At 38.4% G+C, this 27779-nt stretch overlaps 1 protein-coding gene and 1 pseudogene across 1 annotated transcript; both read left to right on the top strand.

Annotated features, from left to right (window-relative positions):
• The first annotated feature begins 1305 nt into the window (after positions 1-1305).
• Positions 1306-23688, top strand: XRCC2 (X-ray repair complementing defective repair in Chinese hamster cells 2). The gene is made up of 3 exons (XM_008577809.1): positions 1306-1488; positions 14570-14651; positions 22726-23688. Exons 1-3 carry the CDS (start codon positions 1306-1308, stop codon positions 23436-23438), a joined length of 978 nt encoding a protein of 325 aa, XP_008576031.1. The 3' UTR covers positions 23439-23688.
• Positions 23689-25035: 1347 nt separating this feature from the next.
• LOC103594573 lies at positions 25036-26505 on the top strand (annotated as a pseudogene).
• Positions 26506-27779: the final 1274 nt, after the last annotated feature.

A 27779-nucleotide genomic window follows, 5' to 3' on the forward strand; every position in this document is an offset into this window, starting at 1 on the left:
TCAGTTTCCTCATCTGTAAAATGGGAATAATGAGGATTAAATGAATTATTATACATGAAGCACTTAGAATAGTGCCTGGCACATACTAAGCCCCGTAAGTGTTTATTATTATAATCATTATTTCTTAATTACACAGCTCCAAGAGTATAAGGATAAGAATTGGGAGAGTGCCAGCCTCACAGTTTTGCCCCAGCAAACAACAGATACAGCTGTAGGAAAGAGTTTTAAAAGCACATTCCAGTAAATGACTTAATAGGTTGTAAACTCCAGTCAGGCATGTCTCCTATTCTCTGTAGTATTCCCAGAACTTAACACAGGTCCGCTATATGGTAAATACTCTCTCTCTCTCTCTCTCTCTCACACACACACACACACACACACGATATATATATATATATATTTGTATTTTATATATATTTTAACCTCTTAAAATATGAATGTTGTATTCTCACACACACACACACACACACGATATATATATATATATTTGTATTTTATATATATTTTAACCTCTTAAAATATGAATGTTGTATATATAAATGAACAGACACTTGACAGCCAACAATAATAGAATACTTCTACCTCAAAAAAGGACTTGATAAATCCTCAGGCTCAGTATATTTAATTTTTTTTAAATTTGGTAATCTTTATACTTTTTTTTTTCCAGAATTAACCATGAGTCACACACGCTGTCAGAGGCTTTTTTAATCCAAGAACGGACGAAAGATCCCGCTTGCTCAGTAAATGTATCTTTCATAGTTTAAAAAAATTAAGTACACACTGCTAGTTTTATCTAACAAAAACAAATCGAAGTTTATGACAGCAAAGCAAAGGACTAGCTGCCTCCCGGTCTCCAAGGAGACGGAAGAGAGCGCGGCGCGGGGACGCGGGAGTCTGACGTCACGTGAGGCGGAGGGGAGGGGGGGTCTGGACCACACGCTCTACTGCGCATGCTCGCCACTTCCCCGGCCCAGGGCTGGCGCAGTGCGCATGCGCGCCCGGGTCAGCGGGTGGGCGGGTCTGACTGGCGGCGCAGTCGGTCAACGGCGTTGGTGGCGGGAAAGTTGAGTCCTTAGTGCGCTGAGCCTTCGGGGCGATGTGCAGTGACTTCCATAGGGCTGAGTCTGGGACCGAGGTGAGAGCGGCCGGGGTGGGAGCGAGGGAGAACAAGGCTGCTGGCGGGCGAGGGGAGCCGAGGAACCGGGCAGGCTGGGGAGGCCCGGGCGGCCTAGCCGGGCTCCGCTCCGGGCCGGGGGCTCGCGGCGCCCCGGGGTGGGGAGAGGGCGCTTTACCTAGACGCCGGCGATGCTGGCACCCCGCCCCGCCTCCCAGCTGCGCCACGGGAGTCCGGCCCCTGGGAGCCGGGAGTCCTCCGAGGAGGGAGGTCGGAGCGGACGGAGGTGGAGGAAGTCGTTCCGGGTGGACCCGAGGATTTTTAGTGCCCAGGTTGATGGAAGATACGAGGTCTCTCCTCGCAAGGATTATGGCGTAACACCTGTCACAAGTTGACTTCTGCTAGAGAGCGTGAGCTTTTCTAGAGCAGGTGGTATTTGGGTAGGTTGCTTCACCTTCTCCCTGTAGGCCACATGTCTCTGCTTAGGCATCAAGCCTTCGCTCTCCCACTATACGTTTCCAGCCTAAATATCTCCAGAGCCACACAAGCCATTTGATGCCCTGCAAGAATTTCTTCAGGAATTGAACCAACAAGTGTCTAGCACTTACTGTGTGTGAACCAGAAGTTAAAGGATAGGAGTAAGAAGCAAAAGACACAACTTCTGCCTAAGGACTAGTAAGGGAGGCTGCATTAAAAATTACAGGATGTGTAGTAAAAGCAGGCTTCCAACAGAGGGATGGACATAGTGGAAGACGAGCTTCAGGAGAAGATGACAAGTTTTAAGAACCATGTGAAGTGGTTTGGCAGGAGGGGATGACATTCAAAGCAGAGTTGCGAGTACACAGGTTCCGAGTTAAGCAGGAGTATGGCTTACTTAGGGGAACTGCAAGTAGTTCTGCATAGTCGGATTGAAGAGGGTGACGGAGAACAGCGTTGGGAAGTAAGCCCTGAGAGGCAGGGTGTGAAGGATCTTTTATATAGGTGACTCCGAAAAGAGTCAGCAAACTTTTTCTGTAGCAGGCCAGATAGTAAATATTCAGGCCATGCAGTCTGTTACAGCTACTCAACTCTGCTGCTCTAATGTGAATGCAGCCAAAGACATGTAAACAGTTGAGCATGGCTGTGTCCCAATAAAACTTTATTTTTAAAGTTTTGCATTTGAACTGCTGTCCGTAGTTTGACAACCCCTGCTCCTTAAGAGTAGAGCCACTGCGTGGTATAAGAACTGCTAAAGTTAAAACCTGACTTATTTAAATGATAATTTGAAACCCAGGTTAAACTCCCATGGCTTTTGCATGCAGAACAAGCCTAACATCCAAAAAGTAGGAGTTCAGCACAGTCAAGTCATGGAAAGGAAAATTTAGCATCGTATCCTTTGTGTATCGTATTTGTCTGGAGATCCTAAGCAGGGTTGCCTAGCTCATTACCTTGGAGTAGACTAAGGTGGACCAGAGAAGAATAGGAAGCTAAGCAATTGGTGCTACTCTTTCCTTTTTATTAACAAAACCAACTAAGCAAGCCTCTTTTCCTTTAAGTGTCTTTGGGAACTGTAAGGTCACTTTAATTTGTTTGGTGGTATTTTCTTTCTTTTTTTTTTTTTTAAAGATGACCGGTAAGGGGATCTCAACCCTTGACTCGGTGTTGTCAGCACCACGCTCAGCTAGTGAGCGAACCGGCCATCCTTATATGGGATCCGAACCCGTGGCCTTGGTGTTATCAGCACCGCACTCTCCCGAGTGAGCCACGGGCCGGCCCGGTGGTATTTTCTTCCTTTGTACATTCATTTACTTCACGGGTTCTACTTGGAGGCATTGTGTAGAGGAAGACATCTGAAGCCATAAGCTTCATATCCCAAGAAACTGAAATAAGCTACTTTAAAATTTTAATTCACTAGAATTACAGTCTTATAAAATAGTTAACCTTTCTTGTGAGTAGTAGGGTCTTCAAGAAAACAAAGTTGCAAAGAATATTTTCTAAACATTTTAGAGATGCAATTTATAGTAAGCCAGATAGTGAGAGAAAAACATAATAAGCTCCTGATTCAAAGAAGATAAACATATGCGTACAATTTACAATAGAATAGTGCATTTTTACCTTGTCTTTGCACCATAGCAGTGTGGTTTTTACTTTTATATCTCACTGAGATTATTGGAAAAGATTCAGTGATTTTGGCATCATCCACCAAATGGCTCATTTGCATATAGTTAACTAATGTACTTTGCATTTTCTCAAAAATGCTGATATGCCTTGAGTTTAAAAATAATTGAATAGGGCCAGCCCGGTGGCGCACTGCTACAGTGCGCCACTTGGGAGCGCGGTGGCGCTCCCGCATTAAACCTTTGCTTCTACCTTTATAAAATGAGGGTAGGAGACTGATTTCTCAGTTCCCTTTCAGCTCTACCTCTAGGAGGTGGGCTGTTATGCTTCTTATATATCCTTTGCATTAAACACAGTATCTGCATAGTAAACACAATAAATATTCATTGATAAACAATAACTGGTTTTCTTTTTTGCCAGCAGCAAATATTACATGACAAATATTTAATATTTTTTAAAAAACAATAATTGGTTTTGTATAATCACAGACTTAGAACAACAATGCATATCCCCTTCTATCTTTGCTGCCTTTCTCTCCCATTTTAGAATCTGTGCTCCATCATTACATTCATTCCATTATAACTCTTGCTTCTTTATCCCTCAAACATACCTACTTAACCATGGTTAAACTCGACTATCTACTTTCATTGTTTCTACCCACTCAGTTGAATATTACTAGAGAAAATCACAACTAGGGTGACTGATTTCATTTTAAATTTGTAATCGTTAACCTCAAATGGGCACCCAGTCCAACTATATTCCCTAGTAATTCACTTTCTTGCTTCAGAACATCTTCATCAAATCTGACCTTACACCTGAATTCCAGACATGTGTTCTGTTATCTTCTTGACATAGCCCCGAGTATGTTTAATAGGCATCCCAAATTTAACACACCCATCCTTGATTGAATCCTGGGTCCAGGGAAAATATAATAAAGAATATATATTAGAGAAGAGTATGTATCAGTGTTAAATTTATGAGAGTGATCATTGTAATGTAATTATGCAGGAGAATGTTGTTTGGGAGATATATAGAAGTTTTTGAGGGAAAGTGGTTCAGCAAAAGACAAAATTAAAGCAAATTGGGCAAAATGTTAGCAATTGGTGAATCTAGGTGAAAAGATGTGGGTGTTCACTGTACTATTGTTACAATTTCTCTGGGGGTTTGAAATTTTTCAAAATTAAAAAATTGGGGGAGAAAACTTAGTATTCTCTATACTGAAGTCTTGGTTTATCACCACTCATGTACTCCCACGCCCCAAACTGTTTCTTGTCTTTCCTATCTTGTTAAATGCCGACTTCATTCCACCTGTTGCATAAGACAAACACCTTGCAATCACTGAATTTGCTTTTCCTCTCATATCAGTCCACACTCAGTTCATTAGCAAATACTATTTGCTATACCTTCAAAATATTTCATGAATTTGACCACTTTTCAACTACTCTACTGCAGCTATTCTTATTTATAGTCACCATCCCCTACTTTATTGCAATAACTTCCTAAGAGTTCTCTGCTTCCAACCTTTCCACACACTTGCCCTACAGTATTTTCCACATAATATCCACAGTGATCCATTTAAACCGTAAGCCAACCTTAATGCTCAAGCTTTCCAGAGGCTCCTATATCATTTACAGTAAAATCCAGAATCCTTATCATTTTCTACAGTGGTATGTCATTTCCCCTCTGCACCACCCATAACCTCTGATCTCATCGCCTGCCCTTTTTTTTTGTTTTTGTTTTTGTTTGTGACTGGCCAGTACACATCTGAACCTTTGACCTTGACGTTTTATAACACTGCTCTCTAACTCACAGGCCAGCCTATCTCCTACCTTTTTGATCTCACCTACCACTCTCCCTCACTCTTCTTCAGACACTGTTCCTTGAATATGCCAGATAGCCTCAAGCTCAGAGCCTTTAGCACCAGCTGTTCACTGCCTGGACTGCTCTTCGCTCAGAAATCCACGTGGCTCACTTCCTCACTTTCTTCAAATGCTAACTGACAGGAAGAGCCTTCCTGATCATCAGTGTAAAGCAGTTCTTCCTACTGTCAGTCAGTCTTTATTCCTTTACCTTGTTTATTCTTCTTAACACTTAACCAAACTTGACATTTTATATTGTTTATCTTTTGTCTTCCCACCTCCCTGCCATTTAAGGTTTATGAGCACAGACTTTGTTGCCTGTTGGGTTTATTCCTTTAGTCCCAGTGCCTAGAACAATGTTTACCCCCCCAGGAGGCACTCAGTAAATATTTGTTTAGTGTGAATTTTATGCCTTTCTGCTCTTCCCTCTTCTTTCTACCTTGCTTCAAGGGTCATTGAGAAAATAGAAGAAATTTGACAAGAATCCCTTAATGTTTCCTGTTGTGTCTGTTATTGATTTTTAGTTTGTTTCTATTATAGTCAGAGAACAAACTATGATTTCAGTTCTTTTAAATTTGTTGAGGTTTGTTTTATGGCTCAGGATATGGTTTATCTTGATGAATGTTATGGGTACTTAAACAATTTCTGTATTCTGCTGTTAGTGGAATGTTCTATATGTGTGAATTAGAGCCCATTGGTTAGTGTGTTGTTCAGATCTATATCCTTGCTGATTTTCTGCCTCGTACTATCAGTTGCTGAGAGTCAGGTGCTGAAGTTCCAACTATAACTGTGGCCTTGTCTGTCCCTCCTTTTCAGCTCTGTTAGTTTTGCTTCATGTATTTTGAGGCTCTTTTGTTTGAAATGTACACATTTAAGATCATTGTGTCTTCCTTATGGATTGATCCTTTAATCATTTTGCAGAGTCCCTCTGTCTCTAGTAATTCCCTTTGCTCTGAAGTCTATTGAATATTAATATGGAAATTCCTGATTTTCATCAAATCTTTATTGATAATAATATATGTACTGATTTTCTCTGAATTCCCTCCTCTTAAGATAGAATAATAATTTTTGCTCCTAAGAAAGGGCAACTTCACTTGTGATATGGATTCCATGCATCCCATTCCTCCTCCTCAAGGACATGACTCCTGCGGTTAGTCCCCCTCCTGTGGCCATTTTTCGCTGTCTACTGCATCTTCTTTTCTACCAGTCTTTTCCATTAGTAAAAACAGTAAATATAAACAAAACAAAAGACCTCACTCGAGGGCACACCTTCTCCAGTCCCATTTCTGTACTCATCCCAGAGTTGTCTATACTCTCTGCCTCCACTTCGTTATCTCCCTCCCGGTCGCACTTTAGTCCCAGGCAGGACTAAGCCAGCGGTCTGGCTTCTCCCTTCATCTGTTCCACTGAAAGTGCTCCTGTCGCGGTTATCACTGACCAGTGCAGCATTCTTGCTTTGTCCTCATCATACCGGACCTCTCACAGTTTATCATGTCTCAGAATATTTTCTTCCCTCAGGACCCTTAAGGACTGCCTTTCTCAAACTTAGGGACCTGCAGGCAAGCTTTTGGAGAAAGGAAGGGACAGATCAATAGGTGTCTAGTTCCTGCTCTTAGAATTTCCCATTAGAAAAATGTCTCCTCCCTTGGGGAAGAGAGAAGAGGAGGGGAGAATACACCAGAAGTATTTCTCCAGAGGAGTTCCTCCCATACAAGTGGGATAATGAGCATTCCTCCATCTTGCAATTTTGACTTTGTGCTTTCCTGTCTCTCGCTGGGATCTTGCATATAGTTGATTTTTCTGTTTAAAAATTTTGAAAGCACAATCTGATATATCTTCTTAACGAAATCTTAAGTACACATTTAATGGGATTACCAAGTTGCAAAACTTCATAAGTTTAAAATTGAGTCCTTACAAATTCTGTTAGACATTAATGCTGCTTAAATAGTTAGGTATAGGGCCGAGCCCGTGGCGCATTCGGGAGAGTGCAGCGCTGGGAGCACAGCAGCGCTCCCGCCGTGGGTTCGGATCCTATATAGGGATGACCGGTGCGCTCACAGCGCTCACTGGCTGAGCATGGTGCGGCCGGTCTCAAAAAGGACAAAAACAAAACAAAACAAAAAAACCAAACAAACAAAAAATAGGTATATAATAATTTTTTTTTTAAAATATGACCGGTAAGGGGATCTTAACCCTTAACTTGGTGTTGTCAGCGCCACACTCTCCTAAGTGAACTAAGTGGCCATCCCTATATAGGATCCAAACCCATGGCCTTGGTGTTATCAGCACCACACTCTCCCAAGTGAGCCACCGGCCGGCCCTGGTATTTAATAACTTTTGCTTGACTTTTTATGTATCTATTTTTCCTTTTCCTCTTATATGGTGATTGCTATAAAAGAAAGTAATTATAAAAGTAGCAGCCCTTCAGCAAACATTTGGAAACAATGGAACTTACCCATGTAGTATTTGAGTAACCACTGTCTTTTCCATGTAATTTAAACAAATGCTTTACTGAAGAGCCAGGCCTAGTACTGTGCCCTGAAGGGCAATTGAATTTTCAAAGTGGCAGCGTCTAATTTCACATGCAAAGAAGAATTAGTCCTCTCATTTTCGGGAATACCATCAGAAGGGTCTGCCTTTGCATTGATCACATACATATTAACGTAGCTGCTGCTTTTCCTTGCCCTCCTTCTCATTCCAGGTGTTCTCTTACAGAATTTCCCTGTTACTAGTTACACACATACTTTGGCCTGAAGTGAATTTCCTCTGTATACCAGTAGTACAACTATTAAAAATTATATTCAACTCATAGGTGGAAAAATAGGGCAGGGTTGGGAATACTTGGTTTAGGATGTTTGCTTCTTCAGGTAGCTTTTTATACTACTTAAACTGATTTGAAACCTTGCTGCTGGGTCCATCTGCAAACAGATTTAAATCACGAAAGAGTGGGGGTAGGGGAATGAGCCTTTATCCAAACGAGTCTTTTTAGTCTTTTTTTTTTTTTGGCAGCTGGCTGGTGAGGGGAAATGAGTCTTACATACACATGTTTGCCTTAATGTCATTCATTTCTGGTTAATTTGATCTTTAAGCACTCCTTCCTGCTCTAGTGTAAGCTTTTCCATAACTAAATGATGCTTAAAAACATCTGTATGATATGTATTGCACTTAATAGGCATTGAAGATATACTGATTGCCTCTAAAATGGACTTTTGTTAGTGGGTATTAAGAACTTTGGTGATAGCCATAAGAGAACTAATGGTCTTTTATTTAATAGAAGTTTGCATAGATTATCCAAACCTGAAAAGTAGTTTGAGGTTCTTTATACTCTTCATTCTTCCCCCACTTCTACCTGCCTATGCCCTGTTTATCTTCAATTTAACAGGCAGCTGCTAAGTTTCTGCCAAACATAAAGCATTGTGTTTTGGAATTGGAGCCAGAATAGATCTCTTTCCTTTTCAGCATTTACATCCAGATGAGAGAGACAGGCTGGTAATGTATTCTTAAGTATGGTAATAGCTTTATGGAAGGAAGTGGCCTTGAAGAATGTGTAGCACTTTCATTTATTCAGTAGTCTAGGCCTTAGGGAATTTAATTGAGGGAATAGGGTAAGGACATTCCAGGTACAAGGAAAGAAGGTATTTCATTGTTGGTGAATATTTTGTATGTACCTGAAAGAACTATGTGCTAAATCTCTCATTCAAAATTAAAAGTACCTCTCACACAGATTAGAATTAACCATTCCTTTTTTATGCCCTCACAGTGCCCATCTGTATTTCTGTTATAGCATCTACATAACAATATTGTGCTGCATTTTATTTTTTATTTTTTTAGCCATTTGACTCTCCCTCGTTAAATTCTTTGAAGACAGGAACTGTGTCTGCTACATTTATATATCCCCAACACCTGCCTCAGTTTCTGGAACATACTTGACTGCATGAAATGTTTATCAATTAGTATCTATATAATTGAGTATTATCCCTTTTGCAGACTATACACTTGCTCCAGTATTGATGCTGCTGCTGAAAACATTTGGGTCTTCTTGTTGGCCTTATAGTTTCAACTAAGAGAGATGGTTGAAAGAAATCAGATAATTGCCTAGACAGGACCTCAGACTGGTTTAATACTTAGCTTAATAGGTCCAAGAACTCAGTTTAGTCCTTGTACTCAGATTTGATTAGATTCAGTGATTCTGACTCTGAGGTTGGATAGCATAATAGAAAAATTCCAGGCTTTGGGAGTCAAAGAGATTTTGGTTAAATCCTGGCTTTGGCATTTACTAGTTTTCTCATCCGAAAACAGAATAATAACAAACGAGATGTAACAATTAAAGGAGATAAAGTATATAAAGTATGTACTGCTGATCAAGGTAACTACAAGTAGTAGCTATTATTATTAGATAGCTGTTGTTGTGATAAAACCTAGCAAATACTGATTTACAAGCGAAATGCCAAATCTGTTAATTTACAATATTAGTGAAGCTGCCAAATAGACTAAAATTGTTGTGTTCACTGTGTATTCTTAACTAGTTAGGAAATTCTGCCTCAGGTTGCTTAGAGAATCAAGAGGAAGAGTTGAATTATCTTAATGCTACCATCACCAAGCTGTGATTGCCTGATGTGTGAATCTTCCCTGAAAGGATTAAACTGTCAAGCAGACAGTTTAACAGGTGAAGCAGAACTTATTTGGGTTCCCCTTACCCTGGACACTTAAACTCTTTACCTTCTGAAACTGCAGGTTGACTATACCCTGCTTCTTTTGACTCTTTCCTTGAATCTGGACATCATTAATTATAATTTTCTGTAATAGTCAGATCTATGTCAAATTTTTAGGGTATTTTCTGTTTAGGTTTGGAAATTTCTTATCCTACTGAGTGACTTTTTTGGGGGAGTGGTTAGCTGGTGCAGGAATCTGAACCCTTGACCTTGGTGTAAAAATACCATGCTCTAACCAAGTGAGCTAACCTAGTGGCTGCCCTCCTACAGAGTGACTTCTATGAATTGTTCATATTATCCATTATTTCTAAACTTAAATCTAAGGTTAAATCTATTTCCAGTTTCTGGGAGGTACTTTCATCCCCTCTGTACTCAGTATACTCTGCTTTGGCATTGTAAAACATTGTTTTGAATATTCTGATTGGTGGACAGTTTTCCTCCTTTGAAAATGAATTTGATTTTTTTAATAACAGTGGAAAGTCAGGTGCAAATTGGCTGAGACAGGTGGGTAACTAAAATGAGTAATACTATCTTTGTCCAAAAGAGTCATTCAATAAAATTATAATACTTTTTTTTTTCCTTTTTTTTGGTCTTTTTTCATGACCGGTAACGGTATCGCAACCCTCAGTGTCGCGCCTGTACCGCGACTGGCAACGGGATCGCAACCCTTGGTGTCGCGCCCGCACTGCACTCAACCAGTGAGCAGACCGGTCTCTATATGGGATCCGAACCCTCGGCGGGAGCGCCGCTGCTCTTCCAAGCGCCACCCTCTACCGAGGGCACCACCAGGCCAGCCCTATAATACTTTTTTTGAATACTGTCTTATAAGGAATTCTCAGAGGGGATGGTTCTATGATATTGAACAATGACAGAGTAAACAATTGGAGTAAGTAACTTCCCAGCTTGATTATTCTGATGAGGATGTTATTTATTTGTATACGTGCTTTTAAAGACATTTTATTGTTGTTTCATATGCTCCATCTTGACCATGAAAGTTTCTGTCTTATTCTTATTCTTTCAATCTTTTAATTCAGTGGTTCTCATACTTTTTGGTTGTAGGACTGCATTACACAGTTAGAATTTTTAAGGCTTCCAAAAAGCTTTTGTTCATATGGGTTATATCTGTCAATGAATCTGAGAAATTAAAAATTTTAAAATATTTACATTCATGTACAAGTGACAATAATAAACCCATGTAATATTATCATAAATAATATATTTTTATGAAAAATAGTTATGTTTTCCCAAACGAAAAAACTTAGAAAAGTGACATTGTTTTACATATTTGCAAATCATTTAAATGTCTGGCTTAGTAGGAGTTAACTGGGTTCTTATGTCCCGTGTCCAATTTATCACAATATGTTGTTCTGATTAAAGCATATGAGGAAATTTCTTCTTTTAGGGATATGTAGTTAGAAAAGAGAAGAGCATTCTAACATCTTTTCAGATAATTGTGGAAATTTTTCTTTGTACTGCACCAAAACTCGACAACAGTAGTTTTCCTAAAGGCTAATTGGAACATGAGATATGAAATTACATCAGTTGGTCAAGGGGTCGAATCTCTGTACCAGCCAGCTGCCAAAAGAAAAAAATTATATCAGTGGATTTTTCATACATTAAAATACATCTGTCCATCTTACACTTTGTCTGAATCTTTTACCCAGGAATGGTTTCACATCATGCATTGGTCTTTTGGAAGTATTGGTTCATTGAGTTATGTAGATTGTATTAGTCAGGGTTCTCTAGGGAAACAGAGCCAAGAGGATATATATAGGTATATAAGAGGAAATTTATTATGGAAACTGGCTCACATGATTACAGAGGCCAAGAGGTCCCAGTATGTTGTCTGTAAGTTGGAGAACCAGGAAAGCTGGTGGAATGGTGGTATGATTCAGTCTGAGTCTGAAGGCCTGAGAGGCAGGTGAGCTATTGGTATAACTCCCAGTCCAAGCTGAAGGCCTGAGAACAGTGGTGGGGGGTAGGGTACAGGGGGCACTGTATAAGTCCTAGAATCTGAGCCCAGGAACCAGGAGCTCCAATACCTAAGGGCAAGAAAAGATGAGTTTTCTAGATCAATGAGCGAGAGAGAACTTGTCCTTCCTTTTGCCTTTTTATTCTATTTGGGTACTTGAGGAATTAGATGAAGCCCATCCACATTGGCGAGGGCACATCTTTATTCAGTCTGCTGATTCCAATGCTGATCTCTCCAGAAACAGCCTCACAGACACACTCGGAAATAATGTTTTACCATCTGTCTGGGTATCTCTTATTAGCCCATTCAAGTTGACACATTAAAAGCCATCACAACCACCTTCAGGTTCATTATGTCTCAGAAGGACTTACAGAATCACCGAAAGCTGTTACACTCATAGTTATGGTTTATAACAGCAAGAGGAAACGTTTAAATCAGCCAAGGGAAGAGACACAATGGGACAAAGGCTAGGAGAGTTCCAAACATGGCACTTCCAGTTGTACTCTCAGTGGAGTTGTAGGCAGTGCTAAATTCTCCCAGCAACAGTGTGACAATGGACAGAATATTGCCAACCAGGGAATCTTACCTGAACTTTGGTGTCCAGAATCTTTACTGGGGCTCTGCCATTAAGACATAGTCAGCTGCCCACATTAGCTGACCGCAGCCTCCAGGTCCTCTGGAAAGTTGACCTGATACTGCGTGACCCACAGGCCCCACCATAAATCACATTCTTAGACTCTGGTGTGGCTCAAGTCCCCCAGGTAAAGAAAGGGACTCTTATCAGGCAGGACATTCCAAGGGTTTAGAGATTACCTCCCTAGAGCCAAGGACAAAGGCCAGAATTCTCGTTGGGCAGGGTTAAATTTTTTATTACACAGTATGCTTCCCATGTCATCATTTAATATTTTAAGTGTACTGAAGGGTCATGATTTAATAAAATTAACCATTTTTGTTGTTTCATCCAAGACATTTTTATGTAAAGCTAGTTCTGTTCTACTGTTAGTACATGTGGTGAAGAATACAATGTATACTAATGCATTTTGATGTCACTGCCTTGATAGCACCAGGTGCCAGCAGTTTTACCTAACATGCTTTTATACCATCAGTGTAAATGTCAGCCTAGTGAAAAAGGCAAATAATGTCTTAATATTTTATATTTATATTTTTATGAAAATAGTTTTGACTGTGGGCATGCCATCAGAATCTTCGCTGTAATTCTAAGCACTCCACCTATATCCTTTCCTTGTTTTGTGATAGTCTCGTCTTCTAGAGCACCTAGACTGCAAGCCTTTGAGGGTGGGTTAATTGTCATCTTCATCTTTGTAGTCTCCATTGTACCTAGCACAATGCTTTGTACACTACATAAATGCAACAAATATTTGTTAAATTAATGTGTAGAACGTTTTCATCATTTTGGGGAATCTTTCTAAAACTTACTTCAGTTAGAAATTGCAAATAAAGGATGCCTTTCTTCCCATTAGTGATACACTTTTTTTTCTCTTTTGTTGTTTAGAAGGGTTGGCAAATCTGTGCTGATTCCCTAGAATTTAAGAATCAGCTTTGATTACATTTCCCTCCTTGACATTTAAATCAGTCACTGAATTCTGCTTCCTGTCATCTTAACGACTTCTGTCATCGTGTAGGCACTCCTCCAGATTAGCGTGATAGGCTCCAGCATCCATGCCTAGTTTTACTCTCCTGAAATCTAACCCCCAGTAGCCACCAAGATGGTCTGTCTGAAATGCAGACAGTAATAGCACGTAGTTATGTAGTGCTTACTCTATCTTTGCCAAGCACTTTTTTAACACATTTAATCCTCAACAACCGTACAAGTTATCCTGACTTTACAGATGAGAGACCTAAGGCCCAGAGAAGTGATCTAGGAGGTCCGTAGTTATGTAGTGCTTACTCTATCTTTGCCAAGCACTTTTTTAACACATTTAATCCTCAACAACCATACAAGTTATCCTGACTTTACAGATGAGAGACCTAAGGCCCAGAGAAGTGATCTAGGAGGTCTGGTTCTGGAATCCCGACTGTTTACTATTAACTGTGCTAGACCGCTTCTCATTGCTTAGCTTCAAACCCTTTGCTTTAGTCTACAAGCCAAAGATAAGCTCCTAGACATGGCATTTAAGGCCTTACATGCTCTGACTTCTGCTCTCTTTTAGGACTTCACTATCTCCTGCCTGTTTCATGCTGCAAGCTCTAGCAATTCAAATCTGCTTATAGTTTACCTACATACAATGCTGTTTATAACCTCTGTGCTTTGGCTGCTGTTGTCCCATATGTCTGGTATGCCCGCCTATGCCCCATCCACCAAAGGGATTATTGGATTATCAGTTGAGGCACAGCTCAGGTGGTAACTCCTCAAGGAAGTTGTCCTCCACCTTTTTCCTTTGTCCCCTCCCCCTGCTAGATAAGGAGCTGACAATAGAAAGGAACAGACAAATTAAACCAGGTAACTATATAACAGGTATGGTAAGTACTGTGAGAAAGATAATTATAAGGAAGGTAAATATTTTGCAGTTAGCATTTTGTCCCTGTATCCTAAACTATACTGTACATTCCATCTAGGGCACATACTCCTTTTATACCATCAGTACAGTATTTGGTACATAAAAAGTAAAATAGCCTAAGAATAAATGAACACAGTATTTCTCCTAAATCGTATGTCCGATTATATATTCTCTTCCAAATCCTCAAAATTATGAAGTCCTTCTCACAAATTCTTGGAAAATTGTATAAATATAAATTTCTAGGACTTTATATTTTTTAAGTAATGAGTTTTCCTCTCTCTTGTTTCTTTTATAAGCTCCTTGCCCGACTTGAAGGTAGAAGTTCCTTGAAAGAAATAGAACCATATTTGTTTGCTGATGAAGATTCACCTGTGCATGGTAAAAAAAACAGCCTTAAATAAAAATATAGTGCCATAAATTTAGTTTTATAAAGTAAGTTTTTCCCCATATGTTCATATATATAAACATACTCCTAGCAAGAGGTTATATAGTTTAAACCATACAATTAAAAAAATGAGAAACAGATCATGACAAGGAAAAAAAAAAAAGCCTTGTCTATGTCAGATTTGATGACGTTTGGCTTACCTGCAGTAAATCTTCAGACGTACATTGACTTTCCTCTTTTATTCCAACACATAATATTTATGGGAGTCTTGTTATTATAGTTTATTTTTATTCTTTCTCTTCAGAAGTTCGTGGAATTACAGGAAAACAAAAAGTCGTTAGGTGCATACTTGTTCTATTAGTACTTATACACTGGGGAAAACTTACAAAGAAGGAAGTGTTCTTAGGTTGTTTTTTAATTGCTTTTGATGTACCAGCTTTACAGAGATATAATTCACCCATTTAAGAGTGCAACCCAATCATTTTTAATATATTCACACAGTTGTGCAACCATCACCACAATTGACTTTAAACATTTTCATTACCCCGTAAAGAGAGCCATCCCTATTAGTAGTCACCCCCCATGTCTCTCAGTCCTAGGCAACTAGGGATCTGCTTTCTGACTCTATAGATTTGCCTTTTCTGGACATTTAATATAATTGGAATCCATACAATATGTGGTCTTTTGTGACTGTTTTCTTTCATGTTGCATAATCTTTTCAACGATCATCACATTGTAGCATTTATCAGCACATTCCTTTGTATTGTTGAATAATATTTCACTATATGGGTATATCACATTTTGTTTATTCATTCATCAGTTGATGGACATTTGGGCTGTTTTCATTTTTTGCCGTTATGAATAATGTTGTTATGGTTATTCATGTAAGTTTTCTGGGGATGCATGTCTTCAGTTCTCTTGGGCAATATCTAGGACAGGGATTAACCTCTAGGTCCTACTGCAACTCTACGTTTAACCTTTTGAAAAACTGCCAGACTGTTTGCCAAAGTAGCTTCACATCTTACTTGCCACCAGCAGTACAGTGTATGATAATTCCAATTTCCCCACATCTTGGGAATAATTATTGTCTGTCTTTTTTATTATAGCCATCCTAGGCAGTATGAAATGGTATTTCATTGTAGTTTTGATTTACATTTCCTGAATGGCTAATGATGTTGAGTATCTTTGCATGTGCTTATTGGCAAGTTGTGTATTTTCTTTGGAGAAATGTCAGATCCTTTGCTCATTTATACTGTCTTTTATACTTACCTATGTAGTTACATTTACCTTTGCTCTTTATTTCCTCATTTGGATTAGAGTTACTGTCCACCATCCTTTCATTTAGCCTGAAGGAGTAGAATCCCTTTAATATTTCTTGTACAGCAGATCTGCTATCCAAAAAAAAAAAAAAAAAAATCTAAACTATCAGTAATAAAAGACAAATTTTGATCAAATATATTAGACCAGAAAAACTGAACTGTCTTTGTAGTCTCTCCATATGAAAGGATGTTATTAAGGTGAGCCATATGAAACTGATATTATTAATATATTGAAATGGGTTTGCAGCATAACTTCTACATTAGAATATTATAGAAACTTTAAATATTATATTATAGAAATATTATATTATTAAATATTATAATTATATTATAATTAAATATTATATTATAGTCACCATACATCATATTTAGTCACCAACAAAAACTTTATCTAAAACTATCATAGATCCTGTAGCTGTAAAACTAGTTAGATGATTACTCCATTGGAATAATAACAGATATAAGACTGGGCTTATAAGGATTATCTATCAACAACAGTAGTTTATCAGAAATTTTCATAGAGAAGCTTAAATTGGAGCAATAAGAGATTTAGGGATTATAGGGGTCTCTAGTGCTGTTGGAAACATAGATTATCTATCAACAACAGTAGTTTATCAGAAATTTTCATAGAGAAACTTAAATTGGAGCAATAAGAGATTTAGGGATTATAGGGGTCTCTAGTGCTGTTGGAAACATATTTTTAATGTTTTTTATCTTTTGGATAGTAGCTTTTCAGTGCCATGTACCAATTTATCACTTCTTTTGTACTGTAATGAATGTAATCTGCAAATTCAACATATGAGGGTATTTTTAAAAGTTTGTGGAAAAATAGAATTAAAAGATAATACGAATTTTTCCATGAAGTTTCTGAAGTGCCCTCGTATTTGTTGTATAGTTAGTAGGTTGGTACGAAAATGATGTATTTTTTGGCTTTTCTTTCTTTTTCTTATTTTGAAGAATCTTTAGATTCATAAACTCTTTCCGACAATCTGTTACTGAAACTCCTTACAGCATTCTATTTGTAAGAGTAACTGTCGAGGCCAAATCATCCAGATTTTCTGATTTAGTTTAATTTTTTCAAGTGCCAAAGTGTAGGTTTTTTTTTTTTTTTTTTTAAACTACAAGTTGTCATATTTAATACTTTGGCTGGACAAGGGTGCTGTTTTTTGTAACAGCTCACAGAAACATAAATGAGATAGTGACTTCAAATAAAGTTAGGGGCTGGCCCGTGGCTCACTCAGGAGAGTGTGGTGCTGATAACACCAAGGCCACGGGTTCGGATCCCATATAGGGGTGGCCGGTTAGCTCATTGGGCCGGTTAGCTCATTGGGTGAGCGTGGTGCTGACAACACCAAATCAAGGGTTAAGATTCCCTTACCGGTCATCTATAAAACAAACAAACAAACAAACAAACAAACAAACAAACAAACAAACAAACAAACAAACAAACAAACAAACAAACAAACAAACAAACAAACAAACAAACAAACAAACAAACAAACAAACAAACAAACAAACAAACAAACAAACAAACAAACAAACAAACAAACAAACAAACAAACAAACAAACAAACAAACAAACAAACAAACAAACAAACAAACAAACAAACAAACAAACAAACAAACAAACAAACAAACAAACAAACAAACAAACAAACAAACAAACAAACAAACAAACAAACAAACAAACAAACAAACAAACAAACAAACAAACAAACAAACAAAGTTAGGACTATGTCCCCTCTATAATGTTTGAATGTGATTTTTGACCTTAATGATTGAATGGTAAATGTTTATAAATCAGTAAAACTGATTTTGTCATTAAACATATTTGTAAGGAATTTAGTTCAAGGACCTTATGATGGTATTCATGTGTAACTTGCAGATTTGCAGATTTTACTTCCCCAGTTGTTATAAATGGCTTTTTTATAGTTGCTTTGCTAATCTGTAAAAGAAGACTGTTGTTATCTACAGTCTTACCCAAGGATTTAACCTTAAACTTCTTTGATTCAGTTTCTTTCGTGCCAAACCAAGGGTCTAAGGAATTTATGTACTTACCTCAGGTATTTCTTTTTTTTTTTTTTTTCCTTTTTGTCTTTTTTCGTGACCGGCTACGGATCGCAACCCTCAGTGTTGCGCCCGTACCGGACCGGGACCGGCAACGGGATCGCAACCCTCGGTGTTGCGTCCGCACCTCGCTCAGCCAGTGAGCGGCCGGTCTGTATGTGGGATCCAAACCCTCGGCGGGAGCGCCGTCACACTCCCAAGCGGCGCACTGTAGCAGTGTGCCATTTTCCTTTTTGTCTTTTTTCGTGACCGGCTACGGATCGCAACCCTCAGTGTTGCTCCCGTACCGGACCGGGACCGGCAACGGGATCGCAACCCTCGGTGTTGCGTCCGCACCTCGCTCAGCCAGTGAGCGGCCGGTCTGTATGTGGGATCCGAACCCTCGGCGGGAGCGCCACCACCTCCCAAGTGGCGCACTGTAGCAGTGCACCACCGGGCCGGCCCCTCAGGTATTTCTTACTTGAAGTATAGGTTTAGAAAAAAAAAAAAGATTTCGAAAAACTTGTTAAACCATATAGGTAAGTGCTTTCAAGTACGTAGTCTTTTGAGTTATGCTGAAAGGTGCTCATGATCAACACCCCTCTGTCCGAGAAAATACTTGGCAAAGTTTTCATTATTTCCCTATTCTGGGAATTTCAGAAATATCCAGAAAAAACTCAGTTACCCTCTGAGTAGTGCCATGTGTTTCTCTTTCCCCGTGGAAAGAGAAACCATGCCCCTTTCTTTTCATCTCAGAATTTGTTACATTTCTAATTACTCATGTATCCTCTAACTTCCTGCATTCTGATCTCGGTTCTGGCTGTTAACTCTAAAAGTAGTGAATACCCCCTATAGTGCCTTTTCACTCTATCTTATGAGTATCTCAGTTTTTGAAGTTTGGTTCACAAAATATTATTTATGTTAAATGTGCCTTTGCAAACTGTACATTTATTGCTCTAAGATCACTTGGACCAATTCAGGGAACTTTTTCTTCTTTCTCCTGCCATTTTTTCATTTTTATGACTTTTCTGCTTCATTTATTATTATTTAGTACTATTTTATCTTCTTGAAACCTTCTTTTGTACCCTGTGATGTTTTTCCTCCTGATTTTTCTGTTAAATTTCTGTTTTATCTTCTGCTGACTCTTCTAACTGTGGATATATCCCAAGAATTGAGTTTCTGGCCTTTTATTCTTAATTTTAGGTTCAAACTCACCCATCAAAGAGCATTTTCTGTTCTCTCTCTGTTATTTGTGTAGATTACTCCCAGATTGCTATATCCAGCCCCTTATCATTGTCTTGAATCTTAAATCCTATTGGCCATAAGAAGTTTTTATTTTGTGACACTTAGAGATACATCAAAACATACCATTTTGAAAGCTAAATTCTTGTCAGGATATGTATGTGAATTAAAAAATCCCTGCTTTGTGTATGTGTTTGATGTGTACAGGTACTTCCAAGCCTATCTCTGAGAAGAACTTTTATTTTTTATTTATTTATTTTGTTTTTGGTGGCTTGCCAGTACAGGAATCCAAACCCGTGATCTTGGTGTTATCAGTACCTTCTCTGGGAAGCACTTTTATTTTTTGTGTGTGTGGTTTTTTTTGTTTGTGTTTTGGTTTTTGGCAGCTGGCTGCTACTGGGATCTGAAGGAAGGGAAAGAACTTTTAAACCACTGCATTAAGTTTACCCTGCAGGACTAAAGACCTGACAAAACTGTCAGCACCATTTGGTCTCTGGAGGGGGCATGCCCGGCACTGAGCGATTTGTTCCTATTCTTTCTTTGCCTCCTGTGTTGGTCCCTTGTGCCAAGCCTTGGTCCAGGGCCTTCATACCTACAAAACTCTGCTAACTAAAGCCATACCCCCATCCATGACTCCCTACTATACCTACCTTTCAAAATGCCATGTTCCAAAATTGACTTTTAGGTCTTTAACCCTCACCAGTGAGGACCTATATTTCATTCTTTAGATGTGTCTGAAGAGAATCTTAAGGAGAACGTAAGCTGATGAAGTATATTCAGAAGATACTGTGTTTTGTGCTGGGGATAGAATATTTAAGTCCCTCCTGTAAAAAAGCTAATAAGAAATATAATCAAGTAGTCACTGGTTGTATTAGTCCATTTCTGTTGCTTATAACATACATATCTGAAACTGGGTAATTTATTAGAAAATGAAATTTATTGCTTACAGTTTTGGAGGCTGGGAAGTCCAGGGAACACATCTGTTGAAGGTCTTGGTGGTGGCGACAGTGACCCAGGGGTCTCACATAGCAGAAATGGCAAAGCAGCGCGAGAGAGACTCTCACATGCTCTCCTTTTAAAGCCCTCATAACCATGCCCCTGACCACCATTATTAATTGATTCACTATGGCACGATCCTACAATCTAATCACCTCTTCAAGTCCTCACCTTTCATTTACCATAATAATATTTCCTATCTTCTTTTAATACTTTCACCTTGGGGACCAAGCCTCCAACACATTCAACTGCGGGGGGGACACGATTCAATCCATGATATTCTGCCCCTGCCCCCCCCCCCAAAGTTTATGTCTGTCTTAGAGGTAAATACATTCATTCCATCCCCAAAGTCTTAACCTGTTTCAACTCAAAAGTCCAAAGTTCAAAGTCCCATCTGTGAAATCAGAACAAGTTATCTACTTTCCCATCTCATGCTTTTGCATGGCCCATTATGTCCTACAGACCATTTGGTCTTCATCTGGAGATTAATCTTTCTAAACTGTTTTCAGCTTTCCCTCACTATCATTAATACTGGTTCTGTGTTTCTTCATCTGGGGCATGTAGTTTATTCTCCTTCTATAATATGGGACCGTAAAAGTCTTTTATTGGGTGTGGATGGTTCAGCTTAGCTTTTTAGTAATACAGTAGGAAAGGGTAAACTGAACATCTGGGTTGAATACAGTTTTAGTCACTGGGCTAACTTTTAATAAGAGTATCCATGAACAATTGTTAGTATGGAAATAGTTTTACTCCTTGAGGCTAGAATCATTTTTTAAAAATTCTTTTTAATATAAATTTAGAATCGCAAGTTGTATGTAAGATGATAGTAGAAATTGGCTGAAATTTTACATGCTACCTTATAATATGGTGTGGTGGCAAATTGCTAGATTTTTTTATATGTTATTTGCGAATGCTCCAACATACCATGGTTTGTTAGTAATAATAAGAAATAAAGTAACTGAATTCTTAGATAGACTGTAATTTGGTTGGGGCCTAAGAATCTGCATTTTTAACACTGTTTTCAGTCAGGTGGTTGAGCCATAACTTAATAATGACAGACAAACTAGTGAGAATTAGAATGCCACTGTTGAGAGTGGATTTTTTTTTTTTTTTTCTAAAAAGATGACCGGTAAGGGGATCTTAACCCTTGACTTGGTGTTGTCAGCACCACGCTCACCCAGTGAGCAACCGGCCATCCCTATATGGGATCCGAACCCATGGCCTTGGTGTTATCAGCACCACACCCTCCCGAGTGAGCCACGGGCCGGCCCGAGAGTGGATTTTGAAAAGCTCTGGAAACAGGACAATTTTCCCAGGTGTTATTTTATTTAACTTGTGCTGTTCTCTGTGAAAGAGAGTTACTGGACCTATGTAGAAAGTTGACTTTGATTTTTAATGCGAGGAAAATAATTTATAATGCAGCTGGACACAGTTTGAAGAGATGTTCCAATATCAAAGAATAACTGAAGGCAGTTTGGAAATGTGTAAGGGTGTTTTCAGCTGAGGGATGTGGTTGGCATTCAGGGTCTGAGAGCCGTGGGCTCTTTCTGTCTGTAACATGCGAAACTGCAAAGTCAAGAATTGTTCCCCTTGCAACGTCAATAACACTGAGAAACACTAATTAGGGGTTGTTTTCAACTGCATGTAAGGGAAGTCCAACTTCACGGCTTACTTAAGTGGAGGTTTCTTTTCCTCACATCATAAGTGGTACAGAGGCAGGCTTTGCACAGCAGTGCAGGGTTCTGTATTGTTATCTAAGTCCTGGGAGCCTTCTGTCTTCCTGCTCCCCTATCCTTAGGGTGTGTCTTTTGTCCTCACTGTTTAAAAATGGCTCCTTCACCTCCAGAAAAGGGAGTGTCAGGGCAGAAGTGGCACCTATATGGGAAAGCAAAACTTAGAAATCCCCAGTAGACGTCATCTTGCATCTCATTGGCTACAACTATGTTACCTGGTATCTGCCTTTTGAAGGGAGACTAAGAAAAATAGTTTTTAAGATGGACACATTGCCTTCCATCTCAAATTGTGTTTTATACTTCAGGAGAAAGGGAAGAATGGAAATGCTGTAACCAACTACGAGAAATCGTGTGTACCGTAGTAACCAGTAGATTTTTGAAAAACCCTAGATCTGTGGCTCTTTATTCTTAACTCTAATGTCACCAGTTTAAGTGTGAGTGCATATGCACCTGTCCCTGGGAGATTCTCCTGGTCTCCTTTCAACTTTGTCACACCGTTTATAAAATTTTCTTGGTGCCAATAGCCAACTCCTTTCTCAGAGGTGAAATTTAATGATTTGCTTTTATTTTCTCATTTACTTGTATTTGCTTATACAGGTCCATCTTGGCAAATGGATTTATATTTTCTTTCACATTCAGTAAATATCTTTTTAACTTTTTTGCAGACTTTTCATTTTGTAGATTACTATTGTGCTGCTGTATTTTGACTGACATTTTTAAATTTTACGCAGGTGATATTATTGAATTTCATGGTCCAGAAGGAACAGGAAAAACAGAAATGCTTTATCATTTAACAGCACGATGTATACTTCCAAAATCAGAAGGTGGACTGGAAGTAGAAGTCTTATTTATTGATACTGATTACCACTTTGATATCCTGCGGCTTGTTACAATTCTTGAGCATAGACTATCCCAAAGCTCGGAAGAAATAATAAAATACTGCCTTGGAAGATTTTTTTTGGTATACTGCAGTAGTAGCACCCAGTTACTGCTCACACTCTATTCACTAGAAACTATGTTTTGTAGTCACCCCTGTCTCTGCCTTTTGATTTTGGATAGCTTGTCAGCTTTTTACTGGATTGACCGTGTCAATGGAGGAGAAAGTATTACCTTACAGGAGTCTACTCTGAAGAAATGTTCTCAGTTCCTAGAGAAACTTGTAAATGAGTATCGCCTGGTTCTTTTTGCAGCAACACAAAGTATAATGCAGAAAGCCTCAAACTCACCAGAAGGGCCTTCTACCTTTAAGAGTGATACGGACATAGACTATAGACCCTATCTGTGTAAGGCGTGGCAACAGGTGGTAAAGCACAGAATATTTTTCTCCAAACAAGATGATTCTAAAAGCAGCAACCAATTTTCATTAGTTACACGTCATTTAAAAAGTAACAGTTTAAAAAAACATCTTTTTATTATTAGAGAAAGTGGGGTTGAGTTTTGTTGATATGTATCATAAAATAGTCTTTTGCAGGATATTATGCAAGTCTTAAAAAGTCTTTTATAGGCTAAAGTGATTTGATTCTAAAGTTTTAAACTCTAGGGGGATTTCTTAAACTAGTACAGTGAAACTTGAGACTATTCTGTTTCTAGGCCATTGGAAATTAATCAGTTATATTAATAATTAAACTTTAAGTTGTTTTAAAACTAAATAAATAATACATATATTTCATCCTAAATAAAATGGACTTTTATAACTTCGTGTCACATTTTTGGAATTCAACTAAGTACTTATTTGTTTAGAAAAGTTTAAATGCATTTCTTTTTGGGGGGCAGCTGGTCTGTATGGGGATAGGAACCCAAGAACCTTGGTGTTATGGGCTGCGCTTTAACCAACTGAGCTAACCAGCCAGCCTCTACGTTTCTTTATAATTTTTAAAACACATGGAAATAAGATACTCATTCAGGGAACTCTGTGAAGTTTGTTTTGAAGTGTTTATGTCCTCCTCATTAAGTGATAGACACATGCTTAAACTATATTAGAACTATATGTTTCTAGTGTTTTCTTACGTTTTTAAGGTAGCGGGCATACCTTGAGTTGAATCATTTCCAACTGAGAGCTGAACAAGTCTCTGCATACTCGGGTCCGGTGATGGCTAGAACAGGGCGCATGCACTGCAGTGGATACACAAAGCAGTCTATTTTGTTGGAGGAAGAAAATCTTAGCAATTCTATTTATACATTTTAACCTAAGAAAAGATTAAATTTTATCAATATTTGGCTTGACCCTTCAGTCTGTATGTCAGTATGTCATATGTCACATGTGTATCTGAGTTGCTCTGTGGGAGAAGTGGAAGGGATTGACAGTAGAGTTCTTGTGGGTTTGTTCATTTATGTTACCTACTCCGTTAAAACTATTTAACTGTAGATTCACTTATCTAACAAAGATTCTTTAAGGGCTTAAAAAGAATCCTGCAAAGAAACCAAGATTGAAGATGATATTCTTCATAATGCAGGCATAGCACAGGTAGCATGTGCTGTCTGTGCCTCCATGTGCCCTGGGCCTACTCGCTCACCCAGTTTCCAAAAACTCAGGGCTTCTGAGGATGTCTTCTGGACCAAGGCCTGCTAGGCTGCATGTGGGGTAAGCTGGGAAATCCTTAACCAACAAGAGGAGGGTTAGCTGTATAAATACCCCAGCTTCCTCAGCCCTCGACACTGAGGCCTTTCTCAGAACAGCCCCAGTACGGAGAATTCCCAGTTGCCAACAGGGATGATCCATTCATTAACACAGGTTTATTGCCTTCCTCCTCCCTCCTCCTCTCAGTTCCCCACTCTCATGGGGCCTCCTGGATCATCTCCCTCATAAACCAGAGATCCTTGTCTAGGAAATACTTCTGGTGAGGGGCAAGAGGGAACCAAGCTGTCAGCAGGCAATAAAAAGTCATCAGTCTAACAGCTCTTCTTCAGTATTTGCCCTTCAGCCACATTATGAAATGAAAAACGAAGGCAGTCTAATTGGCAATCCAGTTAAATTACATTGGATCACATTATTGTCGTTCACACCCACACGCCAATATGCTCTCACTAAATAATGTTATTTTTGGGAGACGCTGCAGACCCGCAACCTGGAGCAGCTCGGAGGTGGTGAATAATAGCTCTTCAAGTCTTCAATAAAAAATGGCCTCCAATAAAACTACATTGCAAAAAATGGGAAAGAAACAGAATGGAAAAAGTAAAAAAGTCGAAGAGGCAGAGCCTGAAGAATTTGTGGTGGAAAAAGTACTGGACCGACGTGTAGTGAATGGGAAGGTGGAGTATTTCCTCAAGTGGAAGGGATTTACAGATGCTGACAATACTTGGGAACCTGAAGAAAATTTAGATTGTCCAGAGTTAATTGAAGCACTTCTTAATTCTCAAAAAGCTGGTAAAGAGAAAAAAGAAAAATCTTTATCGGACGGTGGATCAGATGATAGCAAGTCAAAGAAGAAAAGAGATGCTGCTGACAAACCAAGAGGCTTTGCCAGAGGCCTTGATCCTGAAAGAATAATTGGTGCCAAAGACAGCAGTGGAGAATTGATGTTTCTCATGAAATGAGAAGATTCAGTCAAGGCAGACTTGGTGCTGGCAAAAGAGGCAAATATGAAGTGTCCTCAAATTGTAATTGCTTTTTATGAAGAGAGACTAACTTGGCATTCTTGTCCAGAAGATGAAACTCAATAATTGTTTGCATTGCTTTTTATATATATTTATATATATATATAAAATCTGGGTCTTAGTTTTTGATTTACTATTGTGAAGAAATAACTACATTTTAATGAAAATCAAGTTTGATGTGTTCGTTTTGAAAGTAGTATTGGGGGAGTTGTTGAGTTCTTTTGCATCAATAGCACTGGTTACTTTGAGCACTGGTTACTAAGCTTTCTGTAGTTGCCTCCTTTATCAGAAAAGGACATTTGATACCATGGTATATTATTTCCTCTGCATTAGAGAACATCTTTTCTAAATGTTGGGGGAAATTTCTATAGTTATTATTCAGAACTTGTGTTTAACTCATATGCCTAAGGGCTATTCTGGGTTTGTTTTTTTGTGTCTGCATACAAAAAATACATATACAAATGGCTTTTTTTGTTTATTTGCTTTTAACATTCACCAAAGCCAAAACCATGGGGTAAGCTCACATTTCTGAGATGCCATCATTCTGAACAACCTAAGAAATAAGTCACTTCAAGTTGAATTTTTTCTGAAGCCATAACCTTTCAAATTAAATGATTCTGTAATTGGATAACTTAAAAGCAGATCCATATCAGAATCCATATCTGTATCTAGAATTGTATAAATGCAACCATTTATTTGCAAAATTCGTCACTACCAACAACCTACCCAGATGAGGAAACTGGACAAATCCTGGTGTTTTAATCAGCTAAGCAAGACTCAGTTAAAAGGACATTTAAAGATTCCTCTGGTGAGCCATTCCTTTACAAAAAGTTGAAATCCCTGTGTTGTATTGACTAAAAGTTCATGACTTATGGAATATCTAAGACTTGGCTCATGAAAACATAGTCACGCGGTTAGAGATGTTCTCATGAAAACATAGTCACTGTATTGACTAAAAGTTCATGACTTATGGAATATCTAAGACTTGGCTCATGAAAACATAGTCACGCGGTTAGAGATGTTGGCACTTTAGCATCTGCTGGCATAAATGGGTAGACAAACTTGTAAACCAAACTATCAACCTGCATGGTTTTTGTTTATCCGTACTCATTCCTTACATGTAGGCTCAAATCTTGCAGTATTTGGGTTACTGGTTCAGCAGAAGCCAGGAAAACGATAACTTTGTAGTAATCAGAATGTTACCCAACTGTATATTGTTTATTGTAAATACTGGTGAGCAGTGGTCAATAAATAGTTTTATATTCGTTTAAAAATAATAATGTTATTTTTACCATTAATGTAATTTTAAGCATTATAGTTTATCTATATTCTATCCACTTTCAATTTTTATTTTCATGTATTTTTAGTATATGCTATACTAAGTAATTTATAAATATTTGTGAGTTGGGGAAATATGCTAATTTTACCACCGATTAGAATATGTGATCAGTAAAATTGAAAACATGTTACTATTCTCTAGAGGAGTACTCCTTTCAGTTTTTAAGAAAAGAGATGAAAATTTAGTTACCTGAAAATGTAGTTCCCTTTCCTCCAGCTCTGTCATCTGGTGTAGTGTGTTTGTGACAAGTGCATATGAAAAACTTAGCAACCTAGCAGAATTCTAGCCTTGAATATTATAGGATTTTCCATTTCTCCTTTATATAAATGAAGTGTTAATTTAATGGACTGTTATTCACAGATTTATAACATTCTTCAGGAACATGATTAAAAAATAATGAACTTTTATATTAACTTAAATATATCAATTATATATTAATGTGTCAGACCAAAGACTTAGTTATCTTAAAAAGATTTGTTATCTGACATGTTGGAAGGAATTAAGAATACTGGTTAATAAAAAATTCTTTTAAACTAGAAGTTATACTAATGGGACTTTGTGAACGCTATGAAAATTTTAATACTTGTAAAAAGAATCAGGCATAAAGAGAAAGACAGAAATGGAACATCATAAGTTAAACAGAAAACAGATACCAGGGATGCTGGATAGAATGAAAGAATAATGGAAGTGTGTAATTACAAATCTTAGAATATTTATCCCATTTATTTGTCCTATTTACCTGCCAAAAAAAAGTGGGGGTGGGGAGGAGGATTGTAAAATGCTTTTTTTTTTTTTTTTTTTTTTTTTTTTACAAGCAAACTTTTCAGGGGTTATTCTGAGAATCTAGTGAAA

The sequence above is a fragment of the Galeopterus variegatus genome, unplaced genomic scaffold (genome assembly GCF_000696425.1).
Source record: "Galeopterus variegatus unplaced genomic scaffold, G_variegatus-3.0.2 Scaffold1579, whole genome shotgun sequence".
NCBI classification, from domain to species: Eukaryota; Metazoa; Chordata; class Mammalia; order Dermoptera; family Cynocephalidae; genus Galeopterus; species Galeopterus variegatus.

Excerpts from the sequence above, each read along its gene's own strand:
- XRCC2 (XM_008577809.1), top strand. The coding sequence starts at position 1,306 with ATGCTGGCACCCCGCCCCGCCTCCCAGCTGCGCCACGGGAGTCCGGCC. Across the intron at positions 1,489-14,569 it reads CTCCTCGCAAGGATTATGGC|CTCCTTGCCCGACTTGAAGG; the intron begins GTAACACCTGTC and ends TTCTTTTATAAG. Across the intron at positions 14,652-22,725 it reads TGAAGATTCACCTGTGCATG|GTGATATTATTGAATTTCAT; the intron begins GTAAAAAAAACA and ends AATTTTACGCAG.